This window comes from Zootoca vivipara, chromosome Z1 (assembly GCF_965207765.1).
Source record: "Zootoca vivipara chromosome Z1, rZooViv2.hap1.1, whole genome shotgun sequence".
Classification (NCBI taxonomy): Eukaryota; Metazoa; Chordata; class Lepidosauria; order Squamata; family Lacertidae; genus Zootoca; species Zootoca vivipara.
Genome location: NC_142583.1, coordinates 40,703,562 through 40,725,910, shown reverse-complemented (window position 1 = coordinate 40,725,910; position 22,349 = coordinate 40,703,562). Strand labels below are relative to the sequence as shown.

The 22,349-nt window shown below is 42.0% G+C and overlaps 1 protein-coding gene across 2 annotated transcripts; it reads right to left on the bottom strand.

Moving 5' to 3' along the window:
* Positions 1–1,313: 1,313 nt before the first annotated feature.
* On the bottom strand, positions 1,314–21,450 carry SETD7 (SET domain containing 7, histone lysine methyltransferase). Of its 2 annotated transcripts, XM_088661104.1 has the most exons (9): positions 20,895–21,450; positions 13,275–13,404; positions 11,679–11,880; positions 9,891–10,080; positions 8,993–9,074; positions 8,175–8,292; positions 7,410–7,567; positions 6,278–6,454; positions 1,314–1,582 (listed from the first exon to the last, which is right to left on the bottom strand). In XM_088661104.1, exons 1-9 carry the CDS (start codon positions 20,932–20,934, stop codon positions 1,573–1,575), a joined length of 1,107 nt encoding a protein of 368 aa, XP_088517230.1. In that variant the 5' UTR covers positions 20,935–21,450; the 3' UTR covers positions 1,314–1,572. The 2 variants fall into 2 exon arrangements, with proteins under 2 accessions (XP_088517230.1, XP_060134589.2); XM_060278606.2 differs by lacking the exon at positions 1,314–1,582 and having other exon boundaries at positions 5,241–6,454.
* Positions 21,451–22,349: the final 899 nt, after the last annotated feature.

Genomic DNA, 22,349 nt, shown 5'->3' with positions numbered 1-22,349 from the left:
TGCAGCTGCATCAGAGGGTGAGAAGGAGGGAACCAGAGGTGGAAGCAGACCAACCAGCAGATGGGCAAGCAGGTGGCAAGGCTAGGGGGGCAGCAAACAGGCTTCTTTCTCATGCTTCCCACAGCAGACTGGAAGAAGCGAAGGGGACAAAGAAGTGCCTTTCTTTCCTCCCCGCTCCCGGCCAAGGGAGGGAGGTTGTTGAGGCAAGTGAGTGAGTGGTCAAGGTGAGTTGGGGAGTTTTGGAGAGTTGTGATTTGGGGAAGGTCTAGGGGGAAGCAGTGGGGGGCTTTGGTGAGAAGCATAGGAGCCAACTCAATTATTTACTGCACATTGCCATTCAAATGGTGTGCGTGCACCGTGTCATGTGATAGATTATGTGGGGCAGGGCTTACGTGGGCCTCCCAATTTTTTATTCAAGTTGACACCCCTGGTGAGGGGGTTTGATGGGGTTGTAGGTGGGTTTGCTGAACAAAGCAAGCCTGGCCGCAGTCCCTAGTTGTCTACGTAAGAACGTAAACAGAGAGCTGCTGGATCAGACCAAAGGTATAACTAATCCAGCATCCTGTTCTCATAGTGGCCACTCAGATGCCTTTGAGATCACAAGCAGGACCTGAGTGAAACAGCACTCTCCTCAGTTACTCTCCTCACGATGGCAGAACACAGCCATCGTGGCTAGCAGCCATTGATAGCCTTATCCTTCATGAATTTGTCTAATCCCCTTTTAATGCCATAGAAGTTAATGGTCGCCTCTACATCTTGTGCGAGGCAATTCCATAGTAGTTTAACTATATGCTCTGAGAAGAAGTCCTGTCTGTATTGTATCTTCAAAGTTCCAGCTTCATTGGATGGCTCCTGGTTCTAGGATTACATGAAAGAAAAACTCCCTGTCCACTTTCTCTGAGCCATGCATAATCTAATACACCTCTGCTTTGTTCGTCCCTGTTATTGGCATGGTTTCTAAACTAAAAAAAAGCCCCAAAGGGTGTAATCTTTCCTCACAGGGGGAGGTTCCCTTTTTTGAAACCTCTTCCAGCTCTTCAGTGTTCCTCTTGAGGCAACACAGCCAGAAATTTACATGGTATTCCAAGTGTGTTCACACCATAAATATGTAGAACAACATTATGATATTAGCAGATTTATTTTAAATCCTTTCTCTTATTATCCCTACCATGGAACTCACTTTCCCCCCGCAGCTGCTGTCCACTGGATCACTACTTTTACTGAGCTATCTGCTTTGACCCCAAAGTCTTGTTCCTGGTTAGTTCACTGCCAGTTCAGAATAATAATAATAATAATAATAATAATAATAATAATAATAATAATAATAATATTTTATTATTTATACCCCGCCCATCTGGCTGGGTCTCCCCAGCCACTCTGGGCGGTTTCCAACAGAAAAATAGAACACAGTAGTCTATTAAACATTAAAAGCCTCCCTGAACAGGGCTGCCTTCAGATGTCTTCTAAAAGTCTGGTAGTTGTTTTCCTTTCTGACATCTGTTGGGAAGGCGTTCTACAGGGCAGGCGCCACCACCGAGAAGGCCCTTAGAATACTTCTAAACTAGATTAAGTTCAGAAACCTCTGTGTCAGGAGACAAAAGCAGAAGATAACCATGGTTATTGGGAAGCAAAGATGATGTTTCCATCTTGTATACAGTGCGTTAATAATATGTTTAGAACAGACAACAGCAGCCTTAAAAAAACGATTACTGCTGCTTGCTACAGGACTTTTTATGGCTAACAAAATATACTGTACTCTTAAGATCCTAAAACAGACACACACACTATTCCATTAGGAGCAGTAGGAACCATCTAGGCAAAATCTTCTGAATGCAGTACTGTAGATGGTGTGCATAGAAATTTCTTGGTAGAAGTCACAGGAAATATCAAGTCAGAGTCTGTAGAGCACAGTCGACTCCACTCAAGTGCTCTCTTCCCCCAATCAATATGTGAAAAACAATCAAATAACCTATAGCAGCTGCTACCCTCAATCACACATAAGGATATAAGTTATCAAGTGACTGAGAAAAATTACCATGTTTAACTTTGTTCATGTGAAGCATCACAATATTTTGATTAATTCTATGCCCACTCACTTTGAACTGACTTTCCTCAACATGCAGGTAGCTCCCTGTACATATTACATACACAATTTCTGATCACTTGCAGGAGAAAAGTCTGCAGGCCAGAAGAAGATGATTGTGTTTTATATTGAAACCCAGTAAGTTGCCTTGGACTTGATTTTCCAAACCTAGTTCTAGCATATTTTCTCAGCTTTGCTTCTGTAGACTAACTTCCCACCCCCTAATTCATAAGGTTGATAGAATATGATGCACTTACAGGACAATAGTTGATATTTCTCTCTCTCTCTTTTAAAAAAGTTATTCATTGCAGGGGTCTAACAGATGCCCCTCCCTATCCACAACCCTGGACATTCTGTGCTACCTTTTTGCAATTTGCTGCATTCACAAAAACAGTCCACCTGGAAACAAACAAACACACATGCACTTTGCTGGCTACATTTTTCTCCTGTGCAGCAGCAGCCTCACCATTGTGATTGGCAAAGGCACAAGGCAGGATTCTTTGAGGGCAGGAGGTCTGAAAAATGATAAACCAGCCACCTCCCCCCCTGCTCCTTGCTCCATTTACTGCAAAGCACAAACAATGAAGATAAAAATGGCTGCTACCATTTTTCCAACAGTTATTGCAAGTACAAGTCAGTATATGTGCAAGAATCTATTTTTTGTGATTTGATATTGACAAATACCATCAAACTTTACACCTCCAACAAACAGCACTATCATCAAGTTTGGCCACTGTTAAGAGAACACAATGTTGGATGAGACAGCAAAGCAATTCTTATTAGAAAGTTACCACAATTATAGGAAGATCAGCAAAACAAACAACTTCAGTGTGTCCTGTTTTGGAAAAGTGTTGTGCCGATTCCAATACAACAGAGTCATAATCCAAGCCACATGAAGTGCCAGAGAGTAAACACTTGTCTTGTCTTGCTCTTCAAATTTAAAAAGGCAAGCATTAATTCAAATAATTATTTTTGTCCTTTCTTTTGTCCTTTATCTAAGTGCTATTATTGCCAATATTGTCAAATCATGCGTTTTGTGGGGTGGGTTTTCTCTAGAAGTAACAAAGTCAGAACGCGCACAAACCAAAGAAAGGGCAAGACCTCTCTGAATAGGATTATCATATGTATGTATCAATGTATGACTTGCCTTGCATTAAGACAAAAGGTTAAAGCTAGTGGAGGAAGAAGCTCAACAACAGTTGTCAAGTATCCAAAAGGCTGCCATAAAGCAGAAAAACAACAATTTCACATAAAAATATGTTGGGTTCAACTTGCCGCAGAGCAGTTTCAGCTTGGCTATCAGCCAATATTTCCTTTGTCTCAAAACAGGCAAGGCACCTGCCACCTGCAGAATTTACTTCCCTATAAGGTTTTTTAAATGCAATGATGAGTATTAGTCAAATGTGGTTTATGTCTACAGAGTCACATTGCTTCAACAAGTATCAGCAGAGTTTTCCAAGGTACTCTAACGCTTTTCACAACTTTGTTGCTGCTTTTCAAAATGAAATGTGAACCAAATGGAGCTTTCCAGAATTATCCCCATCCCTGACCTTAAGAGACCATGCAGATTCTTTAGCAGAGCTTTCAACAAACTGGTAACCTCAGATGTTGCTGGACCACAACTCCCTTCAGCCCCAGCCAGTTTGGCTAATGGTCAGAAATGATGGGAGTTGCAATCAAAACCATCTGAAGCGCACAGGGCTGGGGAAGGCTGTTCTAGCTCAATATCCACATCTCCTAGAAAGGAACTCTCTCTTTACCAGGAAGAAAGTGCTCGGCTTAAGTGTTAGCACTTTGCATGAACAGCAAACTGCTTCTGAAGAAGAATTAAAATTAAAATCACAAGCAATACCAAAAATCATGAAGTGAAAATGAGGAAAGATTATTAGCCAGGACACATCCCTATCTTAATAGACCACAGAGTGCATTATAGTCATGCAGAGTTCAGGAGCACATAACAGAAAACATTTCTTCACTACTAGAATAGTAAATCAGTAAGAATATCCAGGAGGAATCTTTCTAGCATTTCTGCATCTTAACAGACAACATTGGTTATATTAGATATCCACTGTGCTCCTAAGCATGTTTATTCAGAAGCAAGTGAGCTCAATGGGGTTCTCTCAAAGTAGTATTTCAAAAGAAACTCCATGCAGGCAAACTCAGGAAGGATATTACAAGTAGACCACGCCTCCTCTCAGATGGAGTAATTTCACTGAAACAATACCCAAATAGTGGTCTATCAACTTGAACAGTATTTATCTACTAACAGCAATTGGTGTTGTGCTTAAGTGCTTGTGCATTTGCAAAACAGACTTTTCCTCTTCTGTTTGCACCAATTTGTAGAAGCAGCATTCTAACATTTCAGCCTTTTTTCAGTTCACTTCTATAAGTAAGGATCGGTTCAGCCTCAAAAAGCCCAGCTGAGTCAATCAAATCTCATCTGTGTTAGCTATTTGCTATAATTGAGTGAGCTAAAAAATACATTCTATCTATAGAGTAAAACGTTGGGAGTGCCACCAAAGCTTCTATTCTTTGCTCTTTTGCTATGAAATCACATAAACTGCTTTTGATTTATTCATTTAGAAAACAAATCTAAAAAACAGTCAAACTTAGTAAATTGCCCAATACATTTTGGAGGAAACCATCCTTGTTTAGTTCAGTAAGGAAAAACTTACTAGACCCTCTGAGAAAGGTTTCTACCAATGTGCAATTTACTATTTTATTTTATACATTTCATTGCAATTTTGAGGCTTGCCTTTTCTTCTCTTGTATTTGGTGCTTCCCGTTCTTTTTCCCTCTCTCTATAAGCAGATGTTCAGTGTGCAGGTAACAAACGTACACAAGGAAATTTTCCCATAGGAGAAACTAAAAGTGTAATCCAATACATGTCTACTCAAAAGTAAGCCGCACTGAGTACAACAAGGCTTACTCCCAGATAAATAGCCACAAGACTGCAGCTTGAGAGACATTTCCCCCCATAGGAGTATGTGCACATTTTTCTAGTACAAGCATTTTTAAGCAAGTGATCCATTAACACTGCAGATACTGATAAATCTGTTTTAGAAGGTAAGTGTCAGTATTGCAAGTGACCTGCAGAGCCTTGAAAGCTCTTTACTTCCATTATAATATTGTTTCACCGATCACAGTTAAATGCTAGTTAAGAATTATAAAACGTATTTATTTTATAATTTCCAAAAAGCTATTTGACACGACATGTTCTACAGCAGAAATTGGGGTTTTTGCTATTAACCTTTAAATTACTCATTTTTTTTCTTCAAGTTGTTTGTTTACCTATGTATCAAAATAAATTTACCCTGATGGATTCTCACCTAACCATTTAGAGACAGGAAAGGGGGTGAAAAAGAAAAGGAAAAAAGTTTAGCAAGCAAAAAAAAACTCATGTTACAACCTTGATTCACTTATTTTCATGCTGATTATAATCATCAACATATCTTTATAAATTACTCTTTCACATTTCAACTTTATATTTAAAAAAGTCATCTAGAAATTACCCAGGTGTGAACATCATAATTAAAATCACACTAGCTCTGGTTTTCATAGGCACATTTCTAAAAACAGTTTGTCCGCAGAGCCATAAAAACCTACATTGCTGTTTAAACCTCTGTGCAGTCTCCTAAAAGTGTTTGTCTTTTGAAATGACAGTGTTAAGAGAGAGGGAATCTACAAAGGATAGCCTTCTGTGCACCAAAGATAGAAATTGTTCTAAAGCAATATTCTCAAAGGTTTTTTGAGAGCAAAAATTATGCTCCTTTTCTAGAATATTAAAAACAGCACAGTTCTATTACCATCACAAAATGGCATGTGTACAAAATGCAGTTGCACAATAACAACTAGGTCTTTTTTTGGGGGGGGAGGGCGGACTCCAAACACCCTATCCCCCCCCCCTAGAATTAGGCAACTTTGCATATGACACAGAATGGTTGCCAAATAATCACACTGCTTTGTATGGCATATTGAATAGGTTTGTTTTTTTTACTACACTAGCTAAGTTTTTTTTAAATTGCTTGAACTTAAAGGTTAAAACTTGTTATTATGGAAAATAAACCCTCTCTGGCACGGAGTGAAGGGTTGCAGGACAGCCATAGACAAATCCCTGGCTGTCCCGGTTTTCAGTATCGGTATCAAGGGTAGTGCATAGATCCATTGTGAGGAGGGAAACTGTACGTTTCTCACTTCTTCTGAGTAGCCTGGAAGGCTTTCAGTTCCACCTGATACCAGCCTGGAGCTTCCGGCCCATTTTGTCCAATGGGATTGTGGTCGTATCCATAAGCCACTGTTAATTCTTCATCCTTCTCAACAGCCCTAATAGTGCGGATACATTTAATCAACCCAAAACGAGGATGAACAAACCTAGAAAGGAAGGAAGCATACACAGTCAGAAAAAGGAAAATCAGCAAGCCCAAACGATGTATTCATTTTCTTGAAAGCTTTACATATATCCTATGCGTTTCTTACATATAGGTGACACAGCACTGCAAGAGAACCCTATAGGAGTGTTGCTGGCCACTTTTTTTCCCTGCAGCGAAATATTGTTATATAGCGACAACAAAAGTTTTGGAAAAAGTTTAAAGTTAAGCAGGTTTTGCAACTGGGGGAAAGGTGCAGCAGTGCTGTACAGTCCATCCACTGTGGATAACACAGGAGAGTGGATGGGACTAAGAACAGAGGACAGCAGAAACAGCTCTCTTGACTCACACAGTAGGGCCATCTCTGAACGCAGAGGCAAAACTATGAAGATACACCTCAGCATCTTCTTCAACGAGCGATCCTGCCACCTGCCTCCCAGCAAAATGTTTGTGGCTGGGGCAGGATTTTCCACTTAGATAAGGGGTGCCTAACCTTTTCTGGACAGAAGGTTGTCTTCACCTAATATCAACCCTCGGGAGTCACATGTTAACATGAGCATGAACAAAGCATATAACTGGGCATAGTTAATGAGTCTGCCTTCCAAAATGGTCTCCCACAAGCAATTCTACACCATTTAAAATAATTTATTTTCATTCATTAAATTTGGTTTAAAACCATTTTTTTAAAAAATTGGTAGGTTTTTTAGGAGGGCCCAAAAAAAAATTCAGGAGTGGCCTGGCCATGGGTGGTAAGGGCTAGCCACCCCTGACTCAGAGCATGATGCCATTTTCCAGGAATGCTTCCCTTGCTTTCAACTGTATTTTTCATCAGTTTTCCCCACACACTTGATTTAGCACTGTGGTTGCAGTGATCCTTTGATATCATCTGCTATCGCATTGGCAGACAGTTCTGACACCTGAAAAGCAGCACCTTTATCAAGTACAAGTTTAATACTTACGTGTCATAAACACTATTTGGTGTGAAAGAATGATTTGCCTTGTGCCCCAATGAGGCACAGTATTTGGCTGCGTGGTTGTAGGGTTCCGGTACATCTATGACTGTTTCATCATCAAGGGATATTGTGTTTCCATTCAGAGCCCAGTCCCTGCCATCCACCTAAAACAGACATTGTTGCAGTGTCAACTTTGTGTTTTTGTCAGACTGAAGAAACAATGCAGATTTTTCTTGTGTTACATGCTTTAAAGGAGAGAGACCAGTGGTATTCAATCAGGGTGGCAAGTACTCTATAAGGAAACAAATTTAAGCGAAGAAAAACATGCCACTCCAATAGTCCTCACCATAGTAAGACCATACTAACCCTAACTTCTTGCCCTTTCTGCTTCATTACCTCTACAGAATAAAAATCAGTTTTACAGCAGACTTGGGGCACATCTACTGAAATCTGTAATCAAGTAAACAAAATCATCCTTAATTTTCTAAGGCTTGCTGGACTGATATTAAAGAAATTGAGAAGCAAGATACACTTAACAAGACAATTCTCTGTGTAGAGAACCTTTGGATGTTCAAATACTTGTGAGATCCCATTATGACTACAGAATCCTTGACCATGCATTGCTGGTATATGAAATCAACACACTTTTTTTTACTCAATCCTGGTGAATACTGAAACATTTTTGAAACAACAGGGTGAACAAGCAACAAAAATGTTTCCAAAAAGGAAGTGTTTCAGAAGTAGCAATGAAAAGTTCTCACTTCACTTTACCTCCTGGTGTGTAATTCGTACACCATTGTAAAAGGACATAACTGTGCCAGCCTCAGCAGATACTTTAGTAAACAACCCTTCTCCTGCGCTGGAAATGAGAGATGCATCTACATATACCCTGATGAAAGGAAAGATTAAAAAGAAAGTACAGTGTCATTATTACTACTCTGTAATACACTAATATTTTTAGAAAACTATTTTATTAGTTTGTGTAAATTTGAGATCATTAATTTTGGGCCATGGGAAGAAATACTAGCACAGGTGTCAAATGTGACAAAGCCTCTGTGTTTAGAAAAAAGCAAAAGTGTATCAGCGCTTTGTCCAACAAAATGCAGAGTCCCATCAAGTTTCTGTCCCTGCCAAATTCTGATTATGTATATTGAAGATCATCTTCTGAACAACCAAAGTATTGAAATGTTTTTGGGGGGCAGGGGGTGGGTGGAGAAACAGTTATTTGTAGCCACTGAGAGATATATTAAACAAAAATACTCTAGTACCACAATTTTTCACTACTGTACTTAAAAATTCATTTAAAAATCGCTTTAAAAAGAAATATAAAAGTTTCCTCCTAATAGTTATAGGTTTTTCATGCCAATTCATGTTTTTTGGAAAACATTTCAATTCAATTAAGCTCATGCAAGATAACCATCAAATTAATGAGCTAATATGATGTCATTTGCACACAAATAGTTCTGTTTGCAATTCAAAGGAATAAAGTGTTGCTGAATGCTGTCTTAAAATGCAAAGCAGAACAACTAAATTGTTTCTTTGCAAATATTTAAGAAAGCGGGCAAAATGATACACATAAATTATTCTACCTCTCCGATTCATAAGGATCAGGAAGAAGTGCATTTGTAGAAATGCAAGATGAAGTAGATTTATCAAAACTGTATACTGGGCCTAAAATCAAGCAAAACAAAACAAAAAAGTACACAAATTAATGGACAATCAAGATGAAGATGCAGGTCTCTCTCTTATTAAAGTGTTATGCATTCAACACACCATAAGGAAATTAAGTTTTAAAAACATGACAGCAAAAATATTGTATTTACGTCTGTCTACTATATAATAAAACAGTGCTCTGCACACATTTTTTTCACCATTTTCATTTCTCCTTAAAATTGCAAGTAGTATTCAGTCACCTTTGTAACAAATATGAGTTCAGGTTTATACATGCGAGAAATAATGTTTCCCAATAGTGCTTTAGCTTTATATTTTCCCCATGAATATGTAAAACCAAGTTAAAAATGCATGCACCCCACATCAACTATGTGTGGGCAGTGCATATTATCACCAACACTTTTCTCAACAAAATCAAAAGCAGCAGCAATCGATATAGAACCGGGACCCAATTTCATTATCTTTTACAAAAGGAAGTGGAAAGTAAAATGTGTCTCAACTGATATATATGGTATTTATACTTTGCATACCAGGTCCAAATTCCAAATGTAAACTGAAGCGACCCTAAACTACCATTCCTTATATTTCTTCTGGCTCGGAGTGTACAACCCCACTCCAATCCATTTTGTCAACACACCATGACAGCTCTAATTTTAGTAATTCTATCTTGCAGAGTGGAGGGCATTGGCACAAGAACAAAACTGCAGCAATGTGAAAAAAGAAAAACTGAAAGCATTGTTTGCTCGAAGTTATCTCCAAAAAGGTGTGTGGAAGTCATGCTACACAACACCATTTTGCACACCAAGGACCACTTACTGCCTGGCAGCACTTCAAATTGTGGCTTCCCCTCTTCTACGGATACAAGGGTTGCCAGCTTTGCTTCCAACATTTCACCATCTATGAAGTGTCCATAATAGGCCATTTTCCCATCAGGGTACACATAGGCTATCTTCTCACCGGTCATCTCTCCCTCTTCATTAACTTCTCCAACCAGATGTCCACCATCCTGAATGAGAAGAAGCATAATATTAGTACAATAAATGCTGCACCTTTTTAAGAGGGAAATGTTTGTGCGTGCACAGACATTTTTGAAACCTTTCAATAGCAACACAGATATTGCACTGCATCCAACTAACTTCTTCTCAGAGAAGAAATTAATGGACCTAAGCTAATCATGTCAATGAGTCTACTCCGGGTATAATTTAGATGGATACCACCCAAAAGTAACAACTGTGTTAATTAAAATACGTTTATAATATTTTTGTTTCATAGGTACCAGCTGCATCTTAGGTTCTCTAAACCTCACTTCCTGCTGCCTCTGATCTTTTGCTACTCTGTACAGATCTCAGTGAGTTGTGTTTATTCCAGCAATCCAGTTCTGCTATAACAAAGCCCTGTATAAATCCAGGGTGTTTCTAAAAAGAAAAAGAAAAAAAAGGGGGGGGGGAACTCTTCCAAACAAATAGCAGCCAAATTAACCATAAACCAAGTAAAATAACTTGGTTATTCTTTAGCTCTTCAATCCATAAACAGATAGATGGATAAATAAATAACTTGCAGAGGAAATGCTTTTGTTGGGTTTTGTGAACCGAAGATAAAAATCGTAAGAGCCTTGTTAGAGATCCATTACAGCTTCATCTCCAAGATTGTGACAGCCATTATGGGCTTGTTCACTATTTTACTGAGAAGCATCAAACGGACACTTCTCTGAAAAGGTTCTTTGCATCTCTAGTCATGTCTAGTAAGTTATATACCGGTATATATATATATATATATATATATATATATATATATATATATATAACTTCCCAAGATTATCCAGTAAAATGCTGGTATTTATAACCACACTTTTACACCTTTTACACAGAAGTCACCTTGACCTCCCTCCTTTGGGGGCTGGGGCTGGGGAGGACAGCAAAAATATAGATGTTTAAAAGCACACTGACTCCTTTTTTTCTGGCTCCCGAGTTCAGAACATTTTGTTACAGCGGACTGATGTCTAAAGCATGTACATAGTTACTATTCAGTATTTATTTAGGCAAAGTGTCACTAGCTTGAGTGGCCTGAATGGAGCTATTCATTTGTGAAAGCCAGAAGCAACCCTGCTATAATGGTTCTAAATTAAAGACAGTAGAGAACTATGTTCAGTAAAGTATTTATGAAGAAAAGCACCTCTCTTAGAATGAAAAGTAAAACCCACAAAGCCCCTCACAGGTTTGACTTCAATCTTTAAAAAGATGCACATGGCTGAGAAGGGCACATGGTGCATTTTACACTCATGTACACAGTTTGCACACAGCAGCAACTTGTGGAAGGCAAATGTATCCTACCATGCTGCATAATCTGCATCCAAATTATGAGAAGCCACAACCACAAGTGTGAAAAGGATTGCTAGGATTCTGGTAGGCTGCCAAATCAGAACCCTTTGCTCTCCTTTGCAGGTGGAAGTTATGTAGTCCAGCTGCCTCTCTAAGCAATGCAACAGGATTTGTCTTCCCCATGTGTCAGATATCACTTCATCCCCTACTTTGCCGCCACACCTCCCCATTTAGGTTTATAACTCATTTCCCACCTTGCGTATTTGAAAAAGTCCAACATACTTACAGGGTAGTATATCCAACAAATCCCACACCGAATATTATCTTTGTATTGCCCTTTGAATATCAGTCGCCCATCAGCATCATATTCTTGGGCTGGCCCATTTAGTTCTCCATCTACATAAGTGCCATGAAGAGCTCCTCCATCTTCATAAGTATATACACCCTGGCCTTGCAGAGCATCATCCACATAATAGCCTTCTAATGTGCTGGTAATGAGAAAAGGGTAGGGCACAGCGATCAATAGTATCTAGTTTAATTTACGAAATGTTCTCAAAGTAAAAATGTCTCATTACCTTAAGGACACTCTCCCCACAATGCATAACTGCTTGGGCTTCAACATCAGCCTCAGCCACTATGCTCTCTGTACCATCATCTCAGGTAAGTGAGCAACAGGACCTTATTGGCAGTGGCCCAGTGACTCTAGCATTTCTGTACCTGTGGAGATCTGTCAGACTCCCTCTCTGGTTCACTGTCATCAAAAGTTGAAAACATTTCTTTTCTGGGCAGCCTTTAACATCTCGAGTTTTACTGTTACTGGCTTTTTATACTGTAGATAATTTGTCTTAATCTGTTTATGGAAGTGTTTAAAATGTGTGTTGCTTTTTAATTTGGTTTTTAAAAAATGTTTTACTGGTTGCTCTGCTTACCAACCCACCTGCCATTCCCCCCACATTAACACTTTAGCACTTCCCCTTCCTACCCCATGCAACTATTAAGCTTGATCCCCCAACCCCCTTTCTGATACCACTTCTCTCTTCTATAATGCAATCCCACTTTGTACCCGTTTTCACCTTCACCCCCATGCCTATGCCTCCTCCTCCTTTTGTGCAACCTCCCTTGCACCCCCCCGATAACCTCATATTATACATCTCCCATACATTGTATTGCTAAGCACCCTTTTTACCTTCTGCTCAATTATGAAGTCACTATCCCCTGCTATTCTTCAGACTCTCTCATGCCAGTTTTCATATTCAACCCCATTCCTATGCCACCTGCTTCCTCCTTCCTTGCACCCCCATTTTCACCATCACTCCCTTTCTACCTCCACCGCCTCCTTACTTTTCTGAACTGTCCCTTGCACACGGATTACCCCCATTTCCAGGTTTCATCCTCTCTCCTGTTCTGCAGTCTCCCTTGTGCGCACACCCCATGCTATTACTGTATGTTTAAGATGACTAGAACCTTAAGAGCAAGCCTGTCAGTTATCTTGCTCAGTTAGAGGAGGTTACATCCATTGATGGATGTTGTACATATAATTACTATACTGGACATGGAGCTTTGTGTTGAAGACGTCACATGGTAACCAGGAGTGAAATACATTGCGGAAAGGTACTATGGAATGTTTCAGGGCTCTAATGAGGAATGGAAGAGGGATAAGTTTAGAACAGCTTTCCCCCCCTCCCTTTCAGTGTCTCTCCCTTCTTGCTCTACTCAAAGTGAACAACTTAGCAGAGTGAACTACAAGGGTAAGGTGTGGGAGGAGACGTATTAACTTTGTCTTATTTTCACAACTATAGTCTAGGGGGGAAAACCACAAAGTTATAAAAATATTTGAAGTATTGAGCAAAAAAAAAAGCGCCATACCCAAAAGAATGCCTACCTTCCATCAAAGAAGAAGAACTTTCCACGGCCATTCTTCTCTCCATGCACAAAGTTTCCCTCAAATCTGTCTGTGGAGGAGTATGTGACCGTACAGAACCCATGCGGCATCCCATCATCATCGAGTGCACCTAATAAAAATTGAAAAGAGGCCAGTGAGACCAAGACAATGATACTGCAAGAGTTCATGCAGATGTACCTTCATGTGGATTGGATGTGGGGTTTTCTGCTTTAGCACAAGCTCCGACTCCTAACACAGCCTCTGTTCCTCTACTGCTGCACAATCCTGGCTCAGACATCAGCATGGATTACTGCCCTTACCCTGCATGCTTTGGCAAAACTACTCACTTTTGAGAAACCTTGTTTTCAGATAGCCCGCATATTTATTAACTTAATTGTTTCTTTGTCCTTCCCCTTCTTAACTTAAAACACTATTCTGGATGTGGGGTGGGGTGGGGGCTGAAGAACAGTTGTGCAATTGCTCTAAGAACCAGCCAGCCAGTGCTCTGCACAGCTGGGAAGCTTCAAGCAGACAGAACCTATTCACACACCGACACACCAAGTACAGTACAATAGAACCATGTCAAATTCACAAAGCAAAATACATGAAAAACGTACATACTGTATACAGAAACATAATGCAGTATAAAAATAAATAAAATCAGAGTGCTACAGAGCAGTATAATGTAAAATTCCAAACACCACAATGCATATACAATCACTTGTCCAAGTTCATTCACCATCCATTTCACATAGAATTCACTACCTCAGACATTACCACTTATACAAAAACCACTCATACCCAACAATATCACAATTCACATACAAAGGGTCACTGCCAAGCAAACATATAAAATACACTCCTAATGTCTGAAGCACTCATGAACTCATGCCCCACTCCCATGGGACTATCTAATTCTCTTCTCCCATCTCTCACCTGAGAAGGGTCCAGATCTATACCAGAGCAGGTTTTCACCCTGAAGGGTATAGAACAGGCATCCCCAAACTGCGGCCCTCCAGATGTTTTGGCCTACAACTCCCATGATCCCTACCTAACAGGACCAGTGATCAGGGATAATGGGAATTGTAGTCCAAAACATCTGGAGGGCCGAAGTTTGGGGATGCCTGGTATAGAACTACTTCCATCCACTCACTCCCAATGGCAGAATCATAACACATGTCTTCTGTTTTGATTTTATATTTGTTGTAGCATAGAAAACAAACAAACATTTAAAGAATAACATGTGTGGTACTGCACAACCTCAACACCTGATAAAGAAGCATCAGCACTGGTAGCATCACCCTCACACTCAAGGTGCCCCTAAACGTCACCATCACCTCATAGAATTCTAGAGTTGGGAGGGACCCCGAGGATCATCTAGTCCAACCCTCTGCGATGCAACTGTCCGATATGGGGATTGAACCTGCAATCTCATGCTCTAACCCACTGGTTCCCAAATTGCTGCAGCCAACTAGATGCTAGGGCAGGCATCCCCAAACTCCGGCCCTCCAGATGTTTTGGACTACAATTCCCATCATCCCTGACCACTGATCCTGTTAGCTAGGGATCATGGGAGTTGTAGGCTGCATCTGGAAGGCTGCAGTTTGGGGATGCCTGTGCTAGGGGCTCTCTCCCTCTGCACCAGAACTTGGCCTGATTATATGTGATGAGTCAACTCCGGTCATTATTTAGCGTCAGCTATAACGCAAAGTCATGCCTGACATAGTTTCCTTGACTACAGGAAATTCCATAGCCTGTATGGGCCATGCCATCAGTCTGCAGCAGAAGGAAGGGATGTAGGGCTACCCTGTTGTCCTGGTGAGGGGAGAAATCCATCACATCTCCCTTCTCTCATCTGGCAACAGCTGTTTCATGAAGCTGCAGCAGAAGGAGACATGGGAAGCAGGGCCACTCCATCAGTTCTGCTTAGAGACCAGCTGCCATCCTTTGCACTAGCAAATGCACTACAATGAGGAGAACCACAGCTAGTTTTGCTAAGGAGCTGCTGCAGTGTTTATTAGAAGTCCTTCCCCAGGGCACAGCCTGGTAATACAAAAACCAGAAATCCTAACCCCAACCTGCAGCACCACAAAACATGGGATACATGTGAGGAATGTGTTTTTATCCACATGTATCCTATATGCTTCTCATACTTGAGGCAATTGTTTGCTCATGAAATGGTTAATGTTCTTGAGGAGAAAAAATAAGAACCAATCAAGCTTCGAGCTTTTTAAAATCTGTTCAGTATCTATCTTCACAGTTTGCAGCAGACAGTAAAAGCACAGGCTGTTTTAGAAGACTCTTACGGGGACTCCAGTACTGGTACTTAGCTGATCTGTAGGAATGGGTTGCACAAGCCATCCAAGAAAGCATAAATTGTGTAACTGTCAGTCCTTAGCCAAAGCTCACTTGTAACTTTATATCAGTCTGCAGTGGCTGAACCAAACTTGACATTTGTTCCACACAGTCTCGTTCAGACTACAGTACTGAATTATTTTTCCATTTTGCTTTTTAGCAGGCTTGGAGTCAGCCTCTTAGGCTGCGTACACATTATCGTTTACTCTGGAACCACTGTGATCTCACCACTGGTGTCTGAAGCCATGTGCAGATGGCCACAGTCCGTCTCCATCCTAACAGTTTATTGAGAATTGCTGCTGTATGATGTATTAATGCTGCAGTTAAACTGAAGTGTGTACATCTGAGAAGGAAGATTCCACAGCAAAAGTGGCCGTGGCCATGGGAGCAAGAAGGGAGAGAGTTTGAGAGGGAGGAAAGGAGTGATTCAAAACTTTTAAGTTAATGTGTATATAGCCTTAGGTAAGGAGCAAATTCAAAACCTTGATCAATTTTTGCTTAAAGCCTCTGGAACTCAAGATCATAACAGATACAAGATAGTAACAAGCTGGGTGGATGAGAACAAAGGGGCCTGCAGGCAATCAAATGACACTTCCATGTCAAGGTGTAGAGATAGACACAAAGAAAGAAAGCTGCACTGATAAACTAGGGATGAGTGAGCCCAAACAGCCATGACTGTCATTCTGCTGTTTTAATCTCATCTCTGCAAAGAATACTCACTGTTGAACTACACACACCCCAGAATGTATTTCCTACCCGAGAAGGAAACAACTGAATTCTGTGTTTGCAGCAAGAGGTAAGTGTGGTGAATTGAACATTCAGAAATAACATTATTATTTTTCTTATTACAGCCAATGAAAGTCAGTTAATTATGTTTGTTCTCAAAACACACGCATGCACGCACACCCCTAAAGTCTTCTGCAGTAGCAGAAGGAGCAGAGTGCTTAGGACACACTTTGTCATTAATTACAGGGTACACTAGTGCAGGCACATCCAACTCCCAAGAGACTGTGATCTACTCCCAGTATAAACTGGCAGTGATCTACCCATTGTCATTGGAGGGAGGGGCAGCATGCATATGGTGGATTGCCCAGAGTTATTGAGCTTTTTTGGGGTAGGATTGCCCAGAGTTCTCCAGCTTTTATTTGTTAACTTTCGGTAAACTTTATTTAATCCCATGATCGATAAAGGTTCTGCAATCTACCAGGATCAGCTGGGGATCGACCAGTAGATCACGATCCACTGGTTGGACATGCCGGCATTAGTGTAGCGTCCTAAAACCTGTTGCACATCAGCATTACTGCAATGCTATACCACCACCACAGGCAGATATACTGCTGTTCAAGTTTAAAGCTGGCTCAAAATGGTTTTGAATCATTAGCAATTAAGAAGCTCACTTACAGACATAAATACATATATAAATTCTCACAAATGGAAGCTTCCCTTTCCCAACTTAAAACTACAGCTGCAAAAAGAGAGAGTTTTGAGAGGTGAAATGATGGGGTAGGGTGGGTGGAATGGCAATCTTTAAGAGTTGGATAGGGTCACAGAAAAACAAATTTCACTCTGATATGGGCAACTTAGGGCCACTTGATTTCTGAACTAAAAAGACACAACTGATTTTAAGAGACTTGGTGATGTGACAAAGGCATCATTTCCCATGACTTGCATAATTATTTTATTTTGGCCCACTATTTAGATTTTATAAGGGACGCAGGTGGTGCTGTGGTCTAAACCACAGAGCCTAGGCAGAGCTTGCTGATCAGAAGGTTGACGGTTCGAATCCCCATGACAGGGTGAGCTCCCTTTGCTCGGTCCCTTCTCCTGCCAACCTAGCAGTTTGAAAGCACGTCAAAGTGCAAGTAGATAAATAGGTATCGCTCCAGCGGGGAGGTAAGTGGCGTTTCCGTGCACTGCTCTGGTTCACCAGAAGCGGCTTAGTCATGCTGGCCACATGACCCGGAAGCTGTCTGCAGACAAATGCCGGGTCCCTCGGCCTATAGAGCGAGGTGAGTGCCACAACCCCAGAGTCGTCCGCGACTGGACCTAACGGTCAGGGGTACCTTTACCATATTTAGATTTTTTAAAAATGAACAGAGATTGCATAAGTGTCTGTTATACCAATTTCTGTGGGGTGGGGGTGGGGAGCCTGAATCCAGCTTGAATAAGCCAACACTGCATTGACTTGCAGACATAGAGATTGTGTGTTTGGGGTAGGGGGCTGCACAGGCATGCACACCATTTGAAAGAATTTCTTCTTCTGCCCCACCTGTTGTAGGGCCAGTATCAGGCTTCTTACCAGGACACTTTCAATACAGTACACCCAACTGCCCATCAATCCTTCCACATTTCCAACTCTGCTGTCACTTCTGCAAATTTGTTGCATTTCTGAATCAAACCCTGTTGACTAATAAAGCTTGCCTGGCAAGAATAGGAGACAAGGGGGAGCTGCCAGTGTCCAAACCAAATGGAAATGTTAAGGATTCCCAATTTAGGCAATGATCTCAAGGTTCAGAAAGAATGCTCAAAACATATATCTAATGACATATTTTATATGTAAGTTGTTGAAGCAAGCATCTGACAAGCTACATATTACAATAATACTTGAAATTACAAAATTCCTGTTAGGGAGAAATCATTAAAAAGCCAACTAAAATGCCATTATACTAATAAAAGTATTGTCCTAATAGGGCTTTAGGGATTTTTCTAATGGGCCAATATGGTTACCCTTACTTTCTGTATTCATGTGTAAGTGCTTGAAACACACATAATATTTACAAAGAAACAACATCTTTCCACAGCTCCAGTCACTATGTTTTTAGATTACCAGCACTCAACACAGTATCCCAATTTCTATCCTAAAGTTTGCCACAAGGATATAGAGAGGAAAATATTTTCAAATTGGTAAATATTATATATCAAAATTGAGTTTCAGCTGCAGTGCTGCTCATTTTGCTTTCTGGTCCCTATTTCTCCTACCAAATCCCTCCTATAGGCAGAACCTCTGCCTTAGCTTGCACAGATGACTGTAACCCCAGTACAATTGTTCAAGCAGCTCCGTTTTGCTTTTATTTGCTTTTATTTGTTAGAGAACAATAGAGCTCATTTTTACAGCGTTTATTTTTTTCATAGGGGAAAAAATGCTTCAAAATACAGCTGCAGTCCCACCCACAAACTGTGCACAGGCAAGCCCCCATAGGTATCAATGGAATTTAAACATAACTAGGGTCAGAATTCAATAATGAATTGAGTTACTCCTTAGAATTTAAGTGATCATTTAAATGTAGTCAACATAGGAATTAAGTCAGCGGCAGCCAAGCATACTTCACGCTGGACTAAAGAGGAAATCTCTGGCTGCCAACACCATTATAATTTCCAAATTTAATAGTGCCAGGTTTACAACATAGCTGCTCATTTGCACGCCAAGAATGAAGCAGTCCATACAATACACTGCATTGATTCTACATGCCCCACCAGAGCTACTTGGATCCTTTCAGGTCCAAAATCTATGGACAGAACACAACACTATTTCCAGGCGTAGTGTTCAAAAGACTAATATCCAGAGTTGAAAAATTATGCCACTGTCCAGAAAGATTAAAGGGAACCCCCCCCCCAACATCTATCTACCCTTTCTAACAAATTCCAAGTGATACACATTTTAATATTTTCCATAGATGTGGAACTATAATATTATTGAATGGCCAAAAAGCCGGAAATTAAGAAACCAGGGCACTAAAGCTTGTCAAGCCTTGCCATTTTAGCCATGCATCTTTTCACATTTCATAAAGCCCCAGATCAATAAATCAAGCAATGATAGCATCATGAAAAGGCTCAACTTTCATTAAACCTTCGTGGTTGCTGAAAACATTTTTGACAGTGCAAATTGTAATTACATTGCTAGAATGCATTATACATGGGCCTGACTTTGAAAGACGGTTTGGAAACTTCAGCTGTTGCAGAAAATGCTGCTAGATTATTAATAGGGACCAAACATATATAACGTTGGTTCTGGCATGACTGCACTGGCTTCTGGGCTCAATTCAAGGCTCAGGACCTCAAGACCTTGCAGAACATCTCTACCCATATGAGTCTGTCTGGACCCTCTGGTCATCACTGGAGGCCTTCCTGCAAGTGTCGCCTTGCAGGAGTACAAAAGCTGTTAGAGGGTCTTCTCAGTAGTGACTCCCCTTTTTATGGAATGCTCTCCCTAGGAAGGCTCACTTGGAACTAAGATGGTCATCATATTATCGGAGGCAGGCAAAAACTATTATTTACTTGTTTTCTCATCTGTTGGGATGGGGTTGTTGTCCCCCCCACCCGTTTGTTGTTTTTAATGGTGGATCATATTATAGTAGTACAAGTGGCTGAATATTTTAACTTTTTAGATACTTATGTGTCTTTAGAGTAGGCTTTGATTTTATTGCATGTATTTTTCTGTATCCTTTTGTTGCAAGGATGTAAGTGGCCTTAAGACCCTTGTGGTGAAACACAATTAATGAATGATTTAATTATTATCCTTAGAACAGAGAAAGATTGTGCAAGCATTCACATATTTTCAACACTCAGTCAAATTGTGGAAAGATCCCCATTGGCCCCTCAATCACGCATTTACCTAGGAGTGGGGAACCTGTAGCCCTCCAAATGTTGTCAAACTACAACTCCCATCATTCCTGCGGGCTGCTGCTTAGGGGAGCTGGTGACCCCACAACATCTGAAGAGTCCCAGTGATTCTAATAGAACTTGGTAACAACATAAAGATCTGGCATGCTCTCTCCGCACCTATCACGCATCTCCTGGAAGAGAAGGAAGAGCACAAGCGCTTGCAGACCGAGATGGGGCAGCTATTTCTGTCTGAGCTTATTTGGGAGGGCAGCTCGCTCCGGGCTTCTTCGCGCGATTGGCTTCCCTCAAAGCTGCAGTCGAGGCCGAGCCACGCGCCTCCGGCCAACTTCCAAGCTCCGGGCTCACGGCAGCCTGCCTCGCGCTTTGGTCTTTTCCTCCTCCCCACGAAGAATAACAGGAACCAGTCCGCCAAACCACCACAACAAAAGCGGGAGAAAGAAGGCGGGAAGAAAGGCACCATATTTGCCCCCACGAAACGCGGCGGCGGCGGAAAGGGCTCCTCGGAACAGACAGTCACGACGCGGAGATGCGCGAAGCCCCAGCGCAAAAACGCGCCTCGGAGACCCCAAGCCCCAGCCCCAAGATGCTGTGCCCGCCTTCCCTCCCTCGCTCCCTCCCCTCAGGCCTAAGGGACGCAGTTACCCTCGACGGTCTCTTCCAACGTCTCCTCGTCACTGTCCATGGCTCAGCGCGGAGACACAACTTCCTTGGCTCGGCTGGCCCTGCTCGGGAGCGCGCCCGCCGCGCTCTTGTCTGTGTCCCGGCACTCGGCCGGAGAGGGCGGCTGGCTGCCGCTGTGTCCCCCCGAGAGCCTACGAAGGCGGCGGCGGGGGAGCGAGGGGCCGCCACCGCGCAGCGCGCTCTAGCAAGCCGCGAGTGCCTGCGTCGCCGCCCACTTGCTTGTCTCCCCACGCTCGGCGCTCGGCGCTTTGTTATAGAGCAGCTGATCCGCTGACATCACCCTGGGCTGGGGCTGCTCCCTGACTGACAGCTCCCCGCGCAGCCCCAAAAGCAGGGCCCGCCGCCGCCGGTGCAGCAGGAGGAACAGGCGAGGCAGAGCACGAGGGTCGAGCTTCGCCGTCGGCGCTGCTTAGTCTCTCCCTGGTATCCACGCGCGGGAAAGAAGCTCGGGGCGGGAAAGAAGAGCTTCACTAAGGACTAGGTTGCGCCACGCAGCGCAGCGGGATGGCGGCGTGCGCGGAAAGGCGCGCACACACTCCAGCTGCCGCGGCCCGCGAGGAAAAGCGAGCAGAAACACGCTGGAGAGGAGCCGGAAGGAAGCACCTCATGGGCCAAGGCGCCCATTCTAGAGCCGCTTTCCTGGGACTAAGCCCCATTGGGTAAGCAGTGGTGCTGACTTCTGAGTATTTTATTTTATGAAATTTGCATACCGCCCTTCATCCGCAGGTCTCAGGGCGGTTCACAACATAAAAACGCCACATGATAAAATAAGAACACACACACACAAACCCCCTCCCCCACATGTCTAGGATTGCACGGTAACTGGCGAAGCAAACAATTTGGAGGTATATAAATCAATAGCCACGTAGATTCAACCTTGAAGTGAGAAAGAAGTAATAAACTGGTGCCCGGTTTTCATAGGGTGCTTCTGAATGGAGCCTTGTATCGTAAGCATAAAGGTCAGATCTGCACATTCAGGTATAAGGCACATTCAGTATATTGTATAAACTGATGGAAGTAACTTTATGATGTATCTGGTGCCAATGTCACTGTGTGTGTGTGTGTGTGTGTGTGTGTGTGTTAGTAATCACTAGCCAGGATATAGACATACCAAGAAACAAAACAATCTTGAATGAGATTTGAAGACTGCTTGCATTTCCCCCTTCTTGGAGGTCTTCAAACACAGGCCAGACTAGGTGTCCTCTTAAAAACAACAACCCTCCAACTACTTGAGAAGCTTCTGGCTTTTCACGTTGTTTCTGGCTGGGAGCAAATGTCTTCCTAAGTCATTCCAGCTCTCCTCCAAGCTCTCTTATTGTGGCAAACATTTGATGTTACAGAGGAAATGTATTGCCATTGGGTCAGTATGTACAGCACAATCAGTTCATATGTACTTAGAATAAATCCAACTATGCT

Coding starts and splice junctions, on each gene's coding strand:
- SETD7 (XM_088661104.1), bottom strand. CDS start 20,934: ATGGACAGTGACGAGGAGACGTTGGAAGAGACCGTCGAGG. Junction 8,293..8,992: donor GATCCTTATGAATCGGAGAG/GTAGAATAATTT, acceptor TCCTTTCATCAG/GGTATATGTAGATGCATCTC. Junction 7,568..8,174: donor TACGAATTACACACCAGGAG/GTAAAGTGAAGT, acceptor TGTCTGTTTTAG/GTGGATGGCAGGGACTGGGC.